The sequence below is a fragment of the Pseudonaja textilis genome, chromosome Z (genome assembly GCF_049901715.1).
Source record: "Pseudonaja textilis isolate UNSWEBS1 chromosome Z, rPseTex1.2, whole genome shotgun sequence".
Lineage (NCBI taxonomy): Eukaryota > Metazoa > Chordata > Lepidosauria > Squamata > Elapidae > Pseudonaja > Pseudonaja textilis.
This window is the reverse complement of record NC_142008.1, coordinates 104,104,520-104,124,418: the sequence shown is the minus strand read 5'-3', so window position 1 is coordinate 104,124,418 and position 19,899 is coordinate 104,104,520. Positions and strand designations below refer to the sequence as shown.

Below are 19,899 nucleotides of genomic sequence, written 5' to 3'. Positions count from 1 at the left end.
TTGATCGAGTAATAGGAGAAGATGGAAAGGAGGTGATGGGCAACAGAGAGAAAGCAGAACTGCTGAATTCATTTTTTGTATATGGAAAGGAAAAAATTGTTCAACTTACCAAAAGCATTACTATAAAAGACAGATAAGGAATACAAGTCAAAATAGGCAATAAAATGGGGAGATAACATCTATTTACTCTAGATTACTTCAAATCACCAGAATCAGAAGAATTACAACACAGAGCTCTAAAGGACCTAGTAGACATGATATCAGAACCACAGATATATGTCTTTCAAATATCCTGGAGCACCAGACGACTGGAAGAGAGCTGATATAGTTTTCATCTTCAAAAAAAGAGGGGGAAATGGACCAGGAAATTAGAAACCAATTTGCCCAGCCGGACACCAATACCTGGAAAGATCTTTGAAATGATAATCAAGCAATGTATCTGTGAACACTTGGAAGTGCTTAAACCTATTACAGGAAGTCAACATGAGTTTATCAAAAACAGATCATGCCTGACAAACTTTATTGCATTTTTTTTACAAAGTGATTAAATTAGCAGACCAGTGAAATTCTGTGGACAGAGTATATTTAGACTTCAGTAAGGCATTTGACAAAGTAAAACAATGTGACATAGACAGCACATCACCAGACAGTTTTGTAAGTGGCTGACTAACTGCATTCAGCAGGTAGTCCTCAATTGAATTACATTTACATAAAGGGAATCATACAGTGGAGTACATCAAGATTCTATCTTAACCCAGTACTCTTCAATATCTTCATAAATGATCTAGATGATGGGTGAATAGAAGAATGCATCAAATTGATCAGTGAAATGGCTTGCCTCCAGAAACTGTGGGTGCTCCATCAGTGGAGGCTGTTAAAATGAGATTGGACAGCCATTTGTCCAGAATGGTTTATGGTCTCCTGCCCGAGCTGGGGGTTGGACTAGAAGAGCTCCAAGGTCCCTTCCAGCTCTATTATTCTCTATTTTGTTCTGTACTCTTAGTGCTTCCACTAAGAGGAAGAGGAAGCAACAGCACATCAGACTTATTTGTATATGTTATGGATGACTAATACAAAGTGATCATGAAAACAGATCTGCATCTAGCTTGTTAACTTTTAAGATTTGACCCATTTGCTTAATAAGAAGCTACTTAACATAATTGCTCTGCCATAAGTTGATCTTGCATATGTATTATGCACTGGAGGACACTGCCATTGAAAAAGACAGGGCAAATCAATCAGTCTATGAGAAAATTAACCTCTTTAGTGTGTATGTCAACCTTCAAGAATCCTTCTTCTGCCAGTCTTTCTGGCTGCCATAGAAACAGGGAGGAGGATTAATTGGGCTATGTGGGGGGCGGGGGGGAGGAGAAGCATGCTGGAGGCTTGAGAGGTTGAACTGTAAAACTTTGGAAAACTTTCTTGACTATGCTTACTTGCTTACTGCGCAGCTGTAGCCTCTTATCTATCCAGGCCAAGGTCAACTGCCATGGGGAGCCAGATGTCTGAAACACCACCTGAAGATGCCTCACATGACATTATGCACATCTCAGACTGGATGACCAATTTGAACTGTTGGGGTGGGAACATTGGCATAACTTTCTATATGTGATTTTCGCGCCTATTGCCTCAGATCTTGTATTCCTCTGATGCCACCATATCATTCTTTTTCTCTAAAATAATGGAGTCTAAGGTTTTCTTTCTTGCATTTTGAATGGAACTTCACCCAGTTCAGCCTGGCTTGCAATAACTTGAGTTCATGTTGTGTTTCAAGCAGATGAAGACTCAATAGTGCCTCTTTATCCTTCATTTGACATTATGGTGTAAAACTGCAGGAGCTACAATTTGTAGATTAGTTTCACAAGCAATTTGATCAAATTCCCCCAACTGAATTGACTTTACAAATCAGAATGATGGTTCAAATCAAATAGCTAAATAGAAACATGTACTTCCAAATCAATTTGACAATTTGAAAAATCAATTCATTTTCCAGATTAATTTAAAATGTAAAAGGACAATGATCAACTACCAGTATCAGATGTGAATCAAATAATCCATTTGTGGAAGTCATCCATAGAGGCTGTGCAAACCAATCCAGGCAATGCAAAAGAATACACTCCAATTTGCTGCTAAAAATATTTATTATGAAGAATCAGACATTTAGAAACGATCAGGAGCCATTCAGCAAAGCAAGAAGATGTCACAATCATACATATTTCTTCTATAAGAGTGGGCAAATGCCAGTGGAAGTATGCTTCCTTTTCTGCTATACCTTAAAGTATTGAATGCCATAATGAACAAAGTAACATAAGAAATATATTTTATCAGGTTTTAAATATTAAACATTACAAGGAAATTCAATTAAAAATTATCCTTTAAGCCTACAATATTCTAAAGATAAGAATTTAAAATAGACTTAAAATGATGGAAATTAATTGATTCCTTATAAATTCTGGTGGCACAAATAAAGGTGCTCTGGAAGCTACTAAAAAGTGGGACAGCAAGTAAGTGGAGTCTAGGAACTGGCCACATCTGGCAATAAAATAATTTCTTAGGTGATTCTTTCATGCACAATTTTGAATAAAGACAGGTCACAGTAAAGTAATGCAAAGTGTGATAGCTTCTAGAAAATCTAGACATATTTTTTCTGCAGTAATAAGTTTGCAAAGGTAAAGTGATAAATGGCATATAACTATAATTTCCGTTCAAAAATTATCTTCCCGGGAATCACAAACATCCAGTATTTTCTTGATTTTGGTAATCTGGAGATAAAAAGAAAACAATGCCATTATAATGTTCAAAAGTTCAATATTTCCACCTACAAAAGTTGGGAAGTTATCGTAACATAAAATAAATTTAAAATCTATTTATGTTCTGCTTTATTTTGTAGACACCAAAATTATAATTGTAATGTAGGTACTGATGAGTCAATATAAAATGCTTGCATCTACCTTTGTTCATTTTTTAGCTGTATTGTTTAAATCAAAATTATAGATAACTCACTCAGAAGTGGTGAATATGCTACATAGATTGCATTTAGAAAAAAAAAAGAAATAAACTATGAGTATCAAGTATGATTCAAACAAATCTTCAATGTCACATATAATTTAGGGAGAAAAACATCTTTATCTTTTCTGTTCTTTGAAGAAAGAAATAGCAAAGAGCACTGAAACTTAAGAAACCAAAATATGTTATTTGAACATTATTCTCTAAAATAATTAAATATTTCAGAGTGTTTAGATTAAAGCATAAATCTACCCTTTTTTCCTCCCTCTGTCCTCTCCTACCTTGGCATTTTCCTGATTTAATTTTTTTACTTTAGCTAATGTTTAACATTTAATGTATTTAATGTTTATCAAAATATAAAATACAAAAAAAATTAAAATAATGGGAAATTAGGGAAAGAAAAAAGGGAAAAGGAGAAAGGAGAAAGCATGAGATAGAAGGGCAGAAAAAATCCTATGAAGATGGCCATCTTATCACAAGGCCAAGGAGACTTAACTATTTTTCAGCTTACTAACAGAAGGAGTAGACATTCCTTTAGTTTATATTACTTCCCTGGGTTATGGAGAATCCTAGAATCACTCCCCAAGATCCTCCATACAGCAGCGATCTTCAGGAAGCCTCAGGAGCTGTGCTTTGGATAAACTGATGAGCCATTCCAACCATTTCATTGTTGAAAAAGCCACCATTTTGGAATTTATTTTCATGACTTTCCCTTCTTAATCATTTATCTTCACTAACTAAAAGACGCTCTTTTTAGGTACAGCTGGTTACTCCTTTTTGAAGATTTGTGCAATTTTTGATACTTCTTTATTATTAAATGACAAGGAAGAGAATTTCCGGAGGGAAGCTGAAATAAAAAAAAGCCTGGAATGCCTTTTTCAAAAAAACTTTGATGGAGTAATGCAGTTTTATTTTACTATTTCAAGTAATCTGTAGCTCTGGGCTGTTTCTTAAAGGTGGCTGAAACAATTTTTATGAATTCTGATTGAACAGGAACTATTACTTGTATTGCATCCTAACAGACTGAGCTGAAGTTCTCACTCCAGTCCACACATCCAGTGGGAATGCGGACTGCTCCTATTGGCTGATGCCATTTGACAGCTGACTATAAAAGGGAGATGTCAAACAGCATCAGCTGTTGCCTGTCAGCTGGCTGCCCTGTTAGCTTGCAGCAGCTGCGGCAACCCTTTATTGTTAAATAAAGTTACAGCTGAATGTTGGTCCATGTTGCCTCAGTTGCCGCCCGCCTATATAACTCTGGTGACAAGGATGGGATACGCTTAAGAGGCAACTGAGCACGATTACTGAGCTGAAAGTCACTATAAGAGCTGAAGCCACTACCGACCTGAAAGTCACTATAAGAGCTGATTGTCACTTTTAGCAAGAGCAAATTTCAAATCCTCTCAGAAAAACCCAGCACTGCCTGAAGACGAGATGACTTCAACCCCAGCGTTCCCGCCTTTCAGACTGACAGCAGAGACATGGGAGTCTTACATAAATCATTTTGACTGTTTTCTAGATGCCATTGACCTTGCTGAAATTTCTACCCACAGGAAAAAAGCATACTTTTTAAGTTTTTGTGGAGCCATGGTATTTGACACTGCTACCACATTGCTGGCACCGCGATCAGTAAAAAATGTACCCTGGGAGGAATTGCAGGAAATCCTGTGTAACCATTATTCCCCTAAGCCTCCTCACCAGGCATCACGCTTTTAGAAGACGAACCCAGGCTGAAGGAGAGACTATTAGTGGTATATAGCAGCCTTACGGACAGCCACCTTACACTGCGGGTTTAGGGACTACCTCAAGGACATGTTATTGGACCAATTAGTTTGTGGTACAGAGATGATTTGACCCTTAAGATAGCTATAGAGGAATCTCAAGCTGCTGAGCTGTCAGCACTCTCAGCGGCAGAGATTCAAGGAAACCCTGTCTCCCGGAATAGTTCAGCCATTCATTATGATGAAGTCTCTCCAGAGGAAAGCTCTGATGAAACCAATGATATAAATCACCTCAGGGAGCCCAAAGCCATTCAGAGGGGAAACAGGTCTGCTCCCAATCAGCCCCCATGGTCTCAGCCCATCTGCCTGTGCTGTGGGAGGAATCACCTCAAGGCATCCTGCAAGTTCAGGAATGCCATTTGTCTAAAATGCCAAAGGAAGGGTCATTTAGCCAGGATCTGTCAGGCAGGAAAGACTTTTACCCAGCCACAGCAACCAATTCCTCAGACAACTCAGCATTTTCAAAAACAAATTGAAGATTTCTTCACCTGCTAACAAGCTAAATCACTAGACAAAGGCTCTAACAAAGTAAGTGTAATTGTTTCTTTAGAAGGAAAACCTTGTAATATGGAGGCAGACACTGGCTCAGCACTCTCCATCATCTTGTGGAGCACCTTGAAGTGAATCCTTCCTTGTATGGCAAAGAAGAGGCTTCAAGACTGCAATCTAACTCTACACGACTACCAAGGTAGAACCATCATAGTCATCGGGAAAGGCAAGTTTTTCATTCATTTTCAAACTTTTAAGGGTCACTTGCCTTTAGTTGTTGTGGATGGTCCCCTCCCAAGTCTACTAGGGTTAGATTGGTTCCCCTGCCCTTGGCCTTCATATAGTAGGAATTCACTCTATTGCCATCTACCTTGGAGGTAGATGCCTTATTTAATGACTATGCTGATGTATTCAGCAAGGGCCTTGGGTGTTATGTGGGAACCCCAATATCCTTCAATTTGGACCCCCTAGCAGTTCCAATTCATCTGAAGCCTCGCAGAGTGCCTTTTGCAATCTGCCTTAATCTGGACAAGGAACTGGATAAGCTAATTAACTAGGGAATATTAGAGCCTGTGGACTTTGCGAAATGGAAAACACCTATAGTAATGCCCCTTAAAAAAGATGGCAGCTTAAAGATTTGCACAGACTATAAATGTTTGATAAACAAATATTTGCATATCAGCGCATATCCAGTCCCAGTCATCCAGCACCTGCTGCATTCTTTTGAACTAGGGACCATGTTTGCAAAATTAGATATGTCTCAAGCATATCAACAGCTCCCTGTTCATGACACAGCTGCTGAACTACAGACTATTGTAACTCACAGGGATACTTTCAGATACAAGCATCTCCAGTTCGGGGTCAGTATGGCCCCAGGAATTTTTCAGTCATTAATGGAGAGGTTACCACAAGGGTTATCTGTGTAATACCTTACTTCAATGACATATTAATTTCTGCCTCTGACAAACCTCAACTGATACAAAGAGTTGGAGGTGTTCTCAAGTGTTTCAGAAAAGCAGGCCTCAAATAGAAAAAGGAAAAGTGCACTATTGCCACACCACAAGTAGAATTTCTGGGTTACGAAGTTGATGCCTCTGGCATTCACCCAATAGAATCCAAAGTACACACAATCCACAGTGCACCCACACCATCAAACAAGACTGAACTTCAGTCTTTCCTGGGACTACTTAATTTTTATGCCTCCTTTTTACCCCATAAGGTTTCCATAGCAGAACTACTGCATAGACTTTTGGACAAACATGCCTCTTGGCATTGGGGACCTAAGGAAGCCTATGCTTTCAAAGCAGTCAAATCATTGCTTACATCCGATGCTGTCCTTATTCAATTCAACAAAAAATTTCCTTTAGTCTTAGTTTCAGACACTTCACCTTTTGGCATAGGAGCCGTATTAAGTCACAGACTGCCCAATGGTTCTTAGGCACCAATTGCCTTTTTCTCCAGGCAACGTTCTCTCTAGCAGAACACAACTATAGTCAAATTGACAAGGAGGCTTTAGCTGCATTAGAATCAGTCAAAAAGTTTCATGAATTTCTCTGTGGTTGCCATTTCAAGCTAATTACAGACCATAAGCCCCTCTTGGGTCTTCTATCTGGCAACAGACAAACACCTCAGATTTTGTCTCCAAGAATGACCGGGTGGACATTATTTCTGGCTGCTTATTTGTAGACGCTGACACATCGAGCAAGCAAACACTTCAGCCATGTAGATGCTCTCAGTCCTTGGCCCCTGCCTAATCCGGTGGAGGATCCTGCACCAACCAATGCTATGTTCCTGATTGAAGACATCAAACTACACATCATTGCTTCTGACATCTCTGCCCACTCTGCCAAGGACAAGGTAATATCCCAAGTCCTTGACTGGATGGGAAGGGGGTGGCCTAAAGCCCCCTTTTCACCTCAATTCTTGCCTTTTAAAATCCATCAGCAAGAATTGTCTTCCTTACAAGGCTGCCTGCCATGGGGAACCAGGGTGGTTATTCCTGCCCAGTTACAGATTCCAGTCCTAAAGGTACTTCATGAGGGTCATCCTGGGATCGTCAGGATGAAAGCATTAACTCGCATTTGTGTGTGGTGGCCTGGCATGGACACCCAGATTACCAGCTGGGTAAATACTTGCAAGCCATGCCAGGTCACCAGACCAGCCCCACCCACAGCTACTCCCAGGAGATGGGAAGATTCAGGGTCCCCATGGTCCAGATTACATATCAATTTGGCTGGCCCTTTCCATGGGGGAGCATTTTTAGTGGTGGTTGACTCCTTTTCAAAGTGGATAGAGCTAGCCTTAATCCCAACCACAACTTCTGAAGCAGTAGCTAAAGCCCTGCTGCAAATCTTTGCTACCCATGGTCTTCCTGACACCATAGTGTCCGACAATGGGCCTCAATTCACATCCAATGAATTTGGGGTATTCCTGGCTAACCAAGGAATTAGGCATGCCCAGACAGCCCCTTTTCACCCAGCTAGTAAATGCCTGGCTGAGATAGTTGTCAGATCTACCAAGGAGGCTCTGGAATGGCTTGGGCCCACTGATTGGCATTCCAGACTTGCTAAGTACCTCCTATGCCAGCACACTACCCCCTGTGCTTCTACAAATAGATCCCCAGCTGAACTCCTAATGGGTCACCATTTGAGGATCACCTTAGGGCTTCAATAGCCAGGCTAGGAGTTTCAGTGAAAACAATCAGGTCTATGCCAGAAACTATGCGGGTCACCCCTTATGGCTACCTGGTCAAATTGTGGCAGTAACTGGCCCTAAGTCATATAGGGTCCAGTTGTAAGACAGTCACATTTGGTGCCACCATGTTGATCAATTAAGGGGGCATTGGAGTACTTCTACAGGTGGCCCTCCTGATGACTTCACCACAACCAGACCACTGGCACCCAAAGCAAGCCAACACAGACCTGATAACAATGCGAATGTACCAGGACAGTTGACAATTCCACACCCTGAGCCATTGGAAGCCAAGACGCCTGCCCCATCATCACCAAAGACGCTTTGACAAGTGGAGGATTCCCACTCTGTGGCAGCACCAACAGAACTGAGAAGATCCAGCCAACTGTGCAAGCACCCAAGTTACCTAAAGGACTATGCATGCTCTGTTCGGGGAGAAAGGAGTATTGCATCCTAACAGACTGAGCTGAAGTTCTCACTCTGGTCTATGCATCCAGTGGGAACGCAGACGCTCCTATTGGCTGATGCCATTTGACAGCTGACTATAAAAGGGAGCTATCAAATGGCATTAGCTATTGCCCACCAGCTGGCTGCCCTGTTAGCTCGTGGCAGCTACGGCAACCCTTTATTGTTAAATAAAGTTACAGCTGAATTTTGCTCTGTGTTACCTCAGTTATTCCACCCACCTATATAACTACTTGATTTATTTAAAAATCTATTCTTTGACCACAAGAGGGAGTTAAGAAGATGACAAAACAAATTGGAGCATATTTTTAGATAGGCATTAGAAAAAATATTTATATAAAACCATTCAGTTTTAGATCAATGATGTTTTAAAGATGGAAGAAAGATGAGTAATTTAGAGATGCAATAATGTGTAGAAAGTTATGAAACAACTGAGACAATTTTATAAATATCTCACAAAGGACTTAACTGTAATTTTGCAGTATAAATCTGACATTAATCTTTATATGATGATGGTTTAAAATACAACCCTCCCATTGCAACTGAAAGAAGGGCTCCAAGCAAATCTACAATTCTCCAGAGGACACATTTGGAGTTTTTAATACATAGATACTAAGAAAGTTGAGAATTTTTTGAGACAAGAGACTTCATAAACCAAACTCGATTCTATTGAGGGCCGCATCAAGCTTGTGTTTCACCTCAGAGGCAGCAGGGTGGGTATGGCCATGGTGAGTGTGGCCAGCTCGATGTCTCTTGTGTCAGGAGTGCCTGTGGCATTGTGTGATTTTGTTGTCAGCACATTCAACTATGTAATGAACGAAGTATTTAATGAGAATATTTCATTAATTCAGATCTAGGATGTCTTATTTTTGTGTTCCCTTTATTTTTTTGAGCAGTGTGTATGCATATATGTGTGTGTGTGTGTGTGTGTGTGTATAGGTCTAAGTGTGTTCGAGTCTTTTCCCATGTAAGATTAAGAGTATCTTGGCAACATTTTGGCGAGGTCCCACTCATCATCCTCAGGCTGGTGCTTTCAGCTTTATGCTTGCACTGGCACCAGCCTGAGGATGGCGAGTGGGACCTCGCTGAAACATCACCAAGATATTCTTAATCTTACACGGGAAAATACCCAAACACACCTAGACCTACATACCTGTACCTGTGAAAATCTACGAATATATATATATATAAATTTAAATTTAAATTTTCATGGGTACTTACATGTATGGCATTCAGCATTGTTCAGGTATTTTCCCATGTCATTGTAGTTGTGCTTTTAAAGTTGTAGAGCGTTTGGCAGAATCTCATCTGCCATCATCATACAGAAGCCTGATGATGGCAGATGAGATTCTGCCGAAACATTGCTCAACTTTAAAAGCACAACTAATGACATTTATATAGATATAGATATAGATATAGATATAGATATAGATATAGATATAGATAGATAGATCTTTGGTTGTTCGGGTTTTCTCCGCATAAGATTCAAAGTATCTAGGCAACGTTTCGATGAAGTCTCATTCATCATCTTCAGGCTTCTGTCTTCGGCTCTTGCTTCTCAGCCTGAAGATGATGAATGAGACTTCATCAAACGTTGCCTAGATACTTCGAATCTTACGCGGAGAAAACCCGAACAACAACAGATCCACATACAAATACCCGCGAGAACCTCAGAAAACATACATATATATATATATAAAATGACTTTAAAAAGACCAGAACTATTGCCAAAACTGAACACTTCAACAGCAGAATAATCAGAGAAGCCATAGAGATAGAAAAACGCCCACACAGCATGAACAAACGAGATGACACCTCCCGCCTTCCAGCCATTTGGAAACCCGCCCTCATGAACAGACGAGTACCTAACATGAAGAATGACACCAGACCCACACCCATGAGAGCCACACAAGATGCCACCACCACACTTCCATGTAGAAAACAGACTCACACCCATTCAGAAGATGAGACACGACCATGGACCAGAAGCTGCACTGCAGCTGCATCACTACCCACTTCAAACCCTCCGAGCCATACATGAAGCAAACCGACACCCACTATGAAGATGCAGCACCACCACGAACTCGAAGCCAAACAGCAAGATCACAGCTCACCAACTCAAATCCCCAGCAACTAAGACTAGCCTGAGCACAACCAGGCCCCACCTGAACAGAACACGCCTCCAACCAATCAGAACACGGCCAACCCCCAACCAATCAGAGCACAGCCAAGCCCCCTACCATTGAGAACACACCCCACCCAATCAGAACACAGCCAAGCCCCCATCCAATCAAGTCCCACCCCACTGGCAGTTAAAAGGAAGAAGCAGCTGCAATCTCACATCACTCTGAGAAGCAAGAGCCGAAGACAGAAGCCTGAAGATGATGAATGAGACTTCATCGAAACGTTGCCTCGATACTTCCAATCTTACGCGAGGAGAAAACCCGAACAACCAAAGATCCACATATAAATACCCAGAGAACCTCAGAAAACATATACACACATATATATATATTTTGACGGAAACCTTGAATGTAATTTTCTGTTTATAAAAGTAAGTTAAATTTTTTCATAGACAACACTTGAGTTATTTCTAAAGCTTGTAAAATATTATTGAAAATTAATTTGAATATATTAATTTAAAAGAAAATAAAAAAGATGTATTAGAATTTAGAATTCATTGATTTTAGAAATATTTTCAAAGAAAAGTTTAGAGTTTTAAAATTATTTTAAAAAAATGTTTTTCCCTTCAAGATTAAAGAATCTGAGAGAATGTAACAAATTATGTTAACATCAATTATTATAGTCCATAATGATTAATAAACGTAAACAGAAACACATATTATTTTCCACAGCAAGAAAAAAGGGTAACAATTAAATTGATTCTGTTATTCACAATAAAGAACATATTTAATTTTGCTTCCATTTGGAAACTGCTTCTGGATTTTGTGCTTGTGATGGGAAAGAAAGGAATCTTTGATTTTGGTTTTGCTGATTAGATAGGTTTGTTATTATAGAAATGTCTAGTATGTGTTATTGCATAAAAGTAAACAAGTTGAGGTTGTTATGTTATTATTTTCTACTGTGCTAAAAAGACGTCCGTGACCAGATCTTTTCCCCACCTAACTTTAGTATCTCAAGCATTTTCTTGTCCCTTTTCCAATTTTGTCCTACCTGAGGAATCACACATATTGTCCAACAGGCCTTCCTGGTCTACAGTCCTAGAAAGAATGGCAGATGGTCAGTTCTGTAATATACATAGATACAGTTTAGCTATTTTCTAAGTAAAAAGGAAACAGTATTTCTTCTTTTTAAGACATAATAGGTTATCAAATGGCTTATAGCCTGAATATCTACAGGATCATGCCCTTCTCTTGCAACTTCTGTCCAGTCATTAAAATTTGGTAACATTGGCAAACTCCAAATCCCAAATGTAGAACAATGTCATCTTGCAGGACCTAGGAGATGGCCCTCCCCTGTAACTGCACCCACTCTCTGAAATAGCATTCTTCCTGAATTCTATTCACCCTTGACTCTGCAACATGTTCATACATCTTTAAGGACCTGGCTTTTAGGACAGAGTGTTTCATAATCTACACTGTAGTATTGGATTTATATTACTTAATGAGTAACTGGATTCCTTATTTTTGTTTTTCTTTGATGTGCCATTAGTATTATCAATTATTCTTTATATTATTAAATTTTTGGTTTTAAATCTAATATGTAAGATGCCTAAAGTTGCCTAGAGGTGGCATACAAGTTAATTAAGAGCTACCTTTGATTTCTAACTAAATAGGATAATGATATCAATAAAATAAAGATTGACTCCCATCCAATTCAAAGACACTTTTTTTCTTCTCTTTTAGTTTACAATAATCACTATGGCACATTTATTTTCCTACATTATGTAGACATTATTCCTAAATTTGGTACGTCAGCTAAAAATTTGCACCCAAATAGTTTAAGGGACTTCCATATTCTGATTAATGATTCATAGAGCAACTTCTGATTTATCTTACTTGTATCAGCACAGTAGCTCCATTGCCGGTCTTTGTCATAGTTACTTGTGACAGAACACCAAAATCTTCCATCCTGTGAATTTTGATTGGTGCAAGAATTGAATCTTTTCCCATTGTAGATGAATGGAAAGACACAGCGCTTGCCTTTAGAATTGCCTTCATATTCTGTACATATTGGAAACACACAAATAAAAAAGGGGTAGCCTTTATATTGGGGTAAACTTTAATCTTATCCAGGCCTAGGATCCCAAACTCCATTTTTTCCAAATTTTATCTTTAACCTCTTTTCTTGCAAAATCGTCTGTCTCTTTCTCTTTCTCTCTCTCTTCCCCACGCCACCCACCTACCTACCTACTAGAACCAACATTGGAAAAGGAAGTTGCAAGATGCTTTGCTAAGGACAAAGCAAGATATGAATGCTTGATTAGGCTAAAAGAAGACATTACCAAGAAAACATAAGTGTAAGATGCAGCTAGAGAAGTATCTAGAAGATTGTTGCAAAAAGACCTGTTGCTGGAAAAGTAAGGCAACATGATACTTAGTTTGGGCTGTGGGCAAACAGGGTTTTAAGGGTATAGGTCATGCTAAGAACACCTGAACAGCACTACCTGTACACATACTGTTCCAAGTTGAACAGCATTACTTACATGTGTGGTATATTGATTATAAGAAATTTGTAACCAATAATTGTACTGTTGTTTAGAATTTCATACATCCTGAGGTATAAAAATAGAATGCTAGTTTTACTCATGGCTCCTTTCAGGTCTACTGAAACCAGTATAGCTCCTGCAACAGAGTTGTTATACGGGCTACCCTAAACATTCCTAAAACCGCTGTAACATTTTCTGTCGGTTGTAGCTTTCAAATAATTTTCAACAATAGTCTTATGTAAAGCATTCTAAAATAGTCTAAGCACGAGGCGACCAGGTTATGAGTCATAAAGTTTTCAAAAATAAGTATGTGGAGGAGAGGGGACTCTGAACATTATCATGATAGTTGTCTGAAAACTGAACAAAATGAAATCAAGAGAAGGGAGCAAAAGAAAGATCCATTGTAAAACAGATTGGAAGAAGCATGGCAGTAGGAAAAAAAATGAAATCTCCTTGGAGGAATTCCTATGTAGAAACAAATGGGAGAAGCTTGACATATGGATGGCTGCTTTTGTCTAAGCTTTAATCTTCATCATGTGGCCCAGTTTGGATCAAACATAGTCCACCTTCTGTTTCCTAAATTCATACAGACACAGAAATGTGTGACCACTGCAGTAAAAGAGTTGGAAAGAATTCCACAAGCCATGCTCTGTATCCTATCTCTACCCTGTCATACCATCCACAATACTTGTTGTTTACTCCATTTCAGCTAATGTTATTGTTGTCCCTCACCTAGAATTAATTCTTCCACTCCAGTGCATTCATTTTTACTATTATTATTTTTTTCATTTCTACTTTCACACCCATCCACTTAAAATATTTCATTTGACCCACATTGACTTGTTTTCCCATCCTTAATCTGAACTTCTTTTTTATCTGTAATTGAAGATCTTAATTTGCATTTCCCATGTTCCATGGAAACTACCCCCTGACAGGACATTTGTTCCATTGAAATATCATTGCAGCTATTCAGAGTCTCTGGATTTTGAGGTGGGGAAGGACTGTTGTTTCTCCTACCTTCAGTGGCACATGCCCTCCATTTACTGTCCTTGTCATAGTTTGCAGTTATGGCACACCACAATAGGCTATCAGATGCACCTTCTCTTGTACAACGATAGTAGTATTTGTTGTTGAATCGGAAGGGAAATTTGCAAGGACCTAATTCTGAAAAGGAAAAATAATGGGGGAAGAAATGAAGCAGCACCCCCAAAAGAAGCAATCTTAAAACAGATAATTGGATGAGCAATGGGATGATTAAGATTCAAGGTGGAATAGAATTTATTAAGACATTCTGTATGCCATACATAACTGTTGAAAATGAATTTATCAATTAAAAAATAGACATGCTTAAATGGTTACATATATACTGTATCTTCCTGCTAAAATTGATTGATTTCTGTCACGGTAATGTGGTAGTCCGGTCAGGAAACATGACCAGATGGATTAATTCTACTGTATGTGAGGTTACATTAGCAGAGTCTTGCAAGTCTGAAAGTTCATTTCCCTTTTTACCTTTACATTCCAAGAATTTGAGGTGGGCCCCTCTTGTTTGTTCTATGGATTAAGGTGATTTTTATTCAATCAGTCTCACTGCCCTGTTCCCCCATCTTCCAAGGTTATTCTCACCGTGAATTCCTAACTCCTCTAACAAAGGAATAGCTTGATAGCTGAAGATTAATTCCTATAGTCCTAAAAGGTTACCAAATAACTACCAGGACATCTTGAGGAAAACACTTTGTCTTCCTTGGTGAACTCATGGCCAATGGTGGTCCACAGCTGCTGAGTATCTCATAGCTCACAATCCTGATAGGGATGGTCAGGGCTTAGATCAAAAGCCAAAAAGGTGTTTTGGAGCAGCAACTGCATATGGCTGCATCTCTTTAACCTTAGATGTGCATTTTCCTAGAATCCCAGGGAAATCTGCAGCTTCTTATTACTTCCAAAGCACAGTATCAACTCTGGATCCATAGCACTGCACTTCCTTATGTCCTGATACATTTGTGAGTTCCACACTACTAAATAGACTATCAGATTGGCCCAGCTAGTACTTTCAATTTAAATAGTTACAAATTGATTTTAATTTTAAATATTTAAAACTATATTTTTTTCAGTTCAGTTGGTTATTTGCCCAGTGACTCCTAATAATTCTGCCCTACGTAAAAGTGAACTAAGAAAATAAAAATGTATAAACTTGTAATAAAAATTCAAACTAAGATACTATCTGATCACAATATTTTCTGTACAGTAATACCTCTTTTAATTTTTCTTTCCATAGAAATTAATGGATCAACAGTCTGTTATCTCACCTTCAGTTGTCCTGTTTTCACCCCCAGCTACAACTCTCAACTATTGAGGTTCTTCTTTCTGCTTCAAATAGTCCAACGAAATTGTTTACTTAATGGCATTTTTCAATGCACGTCTACCACATCTTCTTATTAGATGTGTATTAATCAGAACAGGTAGCAGCACTTGACCAACCATGAAAAACTAAGCAAGTCATTTCTGGCTATCAGTGGGGTGCAGGTCACTAAGAAATCTCATTGTTACAAAGAAAACACATCAACATATCAACAACAAAATATATAGAAAAAACAATGGCAAATCAGTTCCAATGTGTTGCCAAAAAAACAACATGGATATGTTCTTATAGCCCTGAAGAATCAATTTCTAAGGGAAAAAATGACTTATTTAGACCTGTATTGTCTTACTTCAGATATACAACATATTTCTATGCTCTGTTCTTCAATGTCATCCCCAAGGCAGTCTTCAGAGGCAGATTGGATGGATAAATGGTAATTGGTATAAAGTGATCCAGATAGTTTTTGCAACTTAGTGTAGATTTGTACTTGATTCTCCCCTGTCCCAAAGGGGAGAATCAAGTCCTGCTAACTAGCAGAGCTAGTTAGCAGGATTGTCCAAAGTCTTTCCTTCTATCATCCAAGTTTTTCCATACCTGAGGGTGTACAGTAAGTCCATTTTGGTTCTCTATCATAGTTGCTGCTCAAAGAGCACCAGAGCTTTCCATCAGAAGACCCAGCTTTTGTGCAAGCGTAGTAGGGTTGCCCCTTGTAGATAAAAGGAAACACACAAGGCCCCTGTGAATTTGCAGCTAGTCCTGAATAGTGATGAAAAAAATGAGTAAAAGAGTCACCGATTATTGGGTTCAGCATTTGAGTTAAAGTATTTTTGACTAAATTGCAGTATATCAGAAATTATACTAAAAACTAATCTTTCTACTTGAAAAGGTGAACCACATCACTTAGTCTCATATGACTATTCAAATTGGAGATACTGATATAATAGACTAGAATTAGGCATTTTATGGCCTCCAATCACATCCAGCTCTTTAGCTGTCCTTCGGGCCTATGTGGGGCAAATTAGAAATTAGAAATCAAATGTAAATACACATAATCCTCAACTTATGACCAATATTGAGCCCAAAATGTATGTTATTTAGTGAAAAAATTAAGTGAGTTTTGCCCCATTTTACACCCTTTCTTGCCAGAGTTATTAACTGTATCACTGCAGTTAATAAGTCAGTAACATGGTTGTTAAGTGAATCGGGCTTTGGCATTGACTTTGTCAGAAGATTGTAAAAGATGATCACATGAATTTGGGACACAGCAATGGTCATAAGTATGAACCAGGTGCCAAGCATCTGAATTTTGATCACATCATAGGGATGCTGCACAGTTTGTTACTGTGAAAAACAGTCATAAGTCACTTTTTTCAGTGCCATTGTAACTTTGAACAGTTACTAAATGTACTGTTGTAAATTGAGGACTACTTGTAAGTGCTCTCCAAGAGTTGGGAAAAGAAGCCCAGATTAGGCTCTGTGCAATCACCACTTACAGCCACAGGAAGACAAGGAGAGAAAGTATTTTTCTGCATAATGCTCACCCCTCACTTGGAGCAGATGGAAGAGGCACCCATGGTTATCATATGGGACAGCCTGAGCTCAGCCACCCACTGCCATATCCTCAAAGCACCACCTTACAGGTGAATGGGTGGTGTGTAGTCAGGAGTTATTGGTTTGGGCTTTCACAACACCCCCAGTTCCTCATGTGGCCCTTTGGTAAAATTAATTGCCCACTCTAATTAAACCATTGTTTGTGTTTTATATTGAACATTATCAGTTCCCATTACCTTTATTAATCTATTTCTCAAGATGTAAGGGACTTGATCTAAGGACGTTGGTTAAATGCCCTGCCTCTAAACTACACAGTATTGTTTCTCCGTTCCTCAAAAATGTATTCATTTCTGCACCATTCTCAACATTTTTTATCCATTTTTTATCAATTAAAAAGTCTCTTTCCTTTACTTGCCTTTGTGTACAAGTAACCTACCCATGCCTATTACACCAAATAAGCTAACACCACACAGTTATCTTACTAGTATCAGCACAGTAGCTCCATTGTTTCTCCTTATCATAACTCCCAGTTGTTGCGCACCAGAATCTTCCTATTTCTGCATCTTCATTTGTGCAAGCATAATACGTTCGTTTCTTGTATGTAAAGGGGAATGTACATTGTTTTCCACCAGAATTACCACCATATTCTAAGCAAAAGACAAAGCAATAAAATATATATATATATATATATATTATATAAAATTATGTATATGTGTGTGTGTGTATAATTTTAGCATTCTTCCATACCATATTATTTCAGATTTTACTTCCATATTGTTGAGCCCCTTTATCATGTGTATATTTGAAGAGTCATACATCTAATGAGTCATGGTGGCACAGTGGTTACAATGCAGTATTGCAGGCTACCAGTTTCAAGTATATACTTTGAGACACAGAGCTCTCTTCTGGGAGAGAGATTAAATGACTTGTCATCCAAATTATATCTTTTTAATCTTGTATAATTAAGCTTCACATTGATGGGCAGTTACATTGTGGTGGTGAAGCTAGGTTAAGCTTACTAAAGTTCAGACAAACACTCTACAATAGGGGTCGCCAACCTTTTGGATCTCAGGGACCAAACTAATAATTTTAAATCCCAGGAACCACTAACTGGTTCTGTGGGCATGGCCTAATTTGTGGGTGTGGCTTAGTGGTCATGTGACTGGCTGGGCATGGCTTGTATGTAAATTTTATAAATATTTATATAAATATTGATTTTATTTAAAAAAAAGAGCAACTTTTACCCAAAAGCAGGCAAAGCAGGCAGGCAGATTGAGTTGCTCACAGAATCATTCAGTGATCTATCTATCTGCCATCGGCTACCTGAGTTTGTCACATAAAATTTGTTTGCTGTGAGTCTGCACTGAATAATAGAACCTTCAGTCCTAAGGGAGGTTTGGCTGTGCTTAAAAGCAGAGCCAAAGATCTAAAGACAAGCTAGAAAGCAAGAAATCCAATTATTTCCTGCTTCCTAGCTAATCAAAATCTCCCAGCACAGCAGAACAGCTGATGGTTGGAAAAAGGAAAAATAGCAATTTATCAGGCAAGTTTGCCAGATAAGGAGTGAATGGGCAGGGAGGGTTCCCGTGGGTCAAGTGTTTCTGCACAGCCTGGATTAATTGCTTTTGGGGGGGGTGCTCTGGGGGTGAGATTTCTCTGCGACCCACCCAAATTTTTTCATGGCCCACCAGTGGGCCACAGCCTACTGGTTAGTGACCGCTGATCTACAATGCCTGTTTTAATTCTATACTAGATTAAACCAGAAACATTATAAAAGGAATCACCTGACTGTTTCAGGATTACTGTTATATTTCCTAACCCTACTGAGTAAGGTAGCACAGAAATATAAATATGTCAAACCTTTAGTGGCACAATACTTCCATTTTTTATACTGATCATAGTTTGCAACTGTGGCACACCATGGGCGGTTCTGGCTTGCATCTTCAGTACAAGATCTGTAGGATTTTCCATTGTAAATAAATGGAAAGACACAGGGAGGAGGCACTAAAATGGAAAAAAGACAATACCAGAATTCAAGAAGCTCCTTGCTAAGCATTCACTTATTCCCTTGATTAGAAGTAGGAAATATATCCAAACATTATACAAATTATCTAAATAAATACTCTCTGAAAATCAATTTCCTAAAGCAAAGATCAATGATACACTATCCCAGGTGAAACGAATCAAAACATTAGTGTATTTTCCTTACCTGATGCAAAAAGTGATTGAAGAAGAGTACTGAATAAAAAAAATGCTGCAATTGTGGCCATTTTCTTTCTAAATGCACTTGACACCCCTGGAGAAGGATGTACCAGCCCACACTGGGTCCTTTAAGACTGTGCGTTGAAACCAAATGGAATTCACTATGGTAAAGATTGAAGCAATATTTCTTTATTCTGCTTAGAAAGACACAGGGAGATTGCCCTCAAAGCCTGTGTGATATTGTTGAATACAGCCAGCTCTTTTATACTCCCAAACCACAAAACTCACAATCCTGAATCTGTCATGTGTCACACACTTTGCCTTATATGGCTAAAGACTCCTGCAGCAGTTACGAATATGGGTAAATATGTACATAAGTTGACCACTAGTTTTCACAATGTAATTACCCTTTCATAAGCCTTATGCTCCATATATTTAGTTTAGAAATAATGCAGTAATATTTGCAATACTTGCAATACCTGAAAAACGTGGTTTTCACTTCCCCCTACACACCTGGTCTTAAACAATATTTGGAAGTTACAAAAAAAGTTCAAGCCACTGTAAAACGGTTGTTTTAGCAAAGTTGGTTAATAATGTTTTTTATTTAGATGTTGATATTTTTTCTAATTTATCCTATCAAAAGGTTTTGTATACTCCATAAGGCATCTCAGTGGGCATCTATTTCT

The 19,899-nt window shown here is 38.7% G+C and overlaps 1 protein-coding gene across 1 annotated transcript; it reads right to left on the bottom strand.

The window, feature by feature from the left end:
* Nucleotides 1–2,122: 2,122 nt before the first annotated feature.
* On the bottom strand, nt 2,123–19,456 carry LOC113450803 (epididymal sperm-binding protein 1-like). Its single transcript, XM_026722106.2, has 8 exons — nt 19,221–19,456; nt 18,872–19,015; nt 17,494–17,658; nt 16,055–16,216; nt 14,119–14,265; nt 12,452–12,616; nt 11,607–11,653; nt 2,123–2,762 (listed from the first exon to the last, which is right to left on the bottom strand). The coding sequence occupies exons 1-7, from the start codon at nt 19,279–19,281 to the stop codon at nt 11,646–11,648; spliced, it is 852 nt and encodes a 283-aa protein (XP_026577891.1). The 5' UTR covers nt 19,282–19,456; the 3' UTR covers nt 2,123–2,762; nt 11,607–11,645.
* Between the last annotated feature and the right edge of the window lie 443 nt (nt 19,457–19,899).

Coding starts and splice junctions, on each gene's coding strand:
- LOC113450803 (XM_026722106.2), bottom strand. CDS start 19,281: ATGGCCACAATTGCAGCATTTTTTTTATTCAGTACTCTTCTTCAATCA. Junction 19,016..19,220: donor TCAATCACTTTTTGCATCAG/GTAAGGAAAATA, acceptor TTTCCATTTTAG/TGCCTCCTCCCTGTGTCTTT. Junction 16,217..17,493: donor GAGCTACTGTGCTGATACTA/GTAAGATAACTG, acceptor ATCACTATTCAG/GACTAGCTGCAAATTCACAG.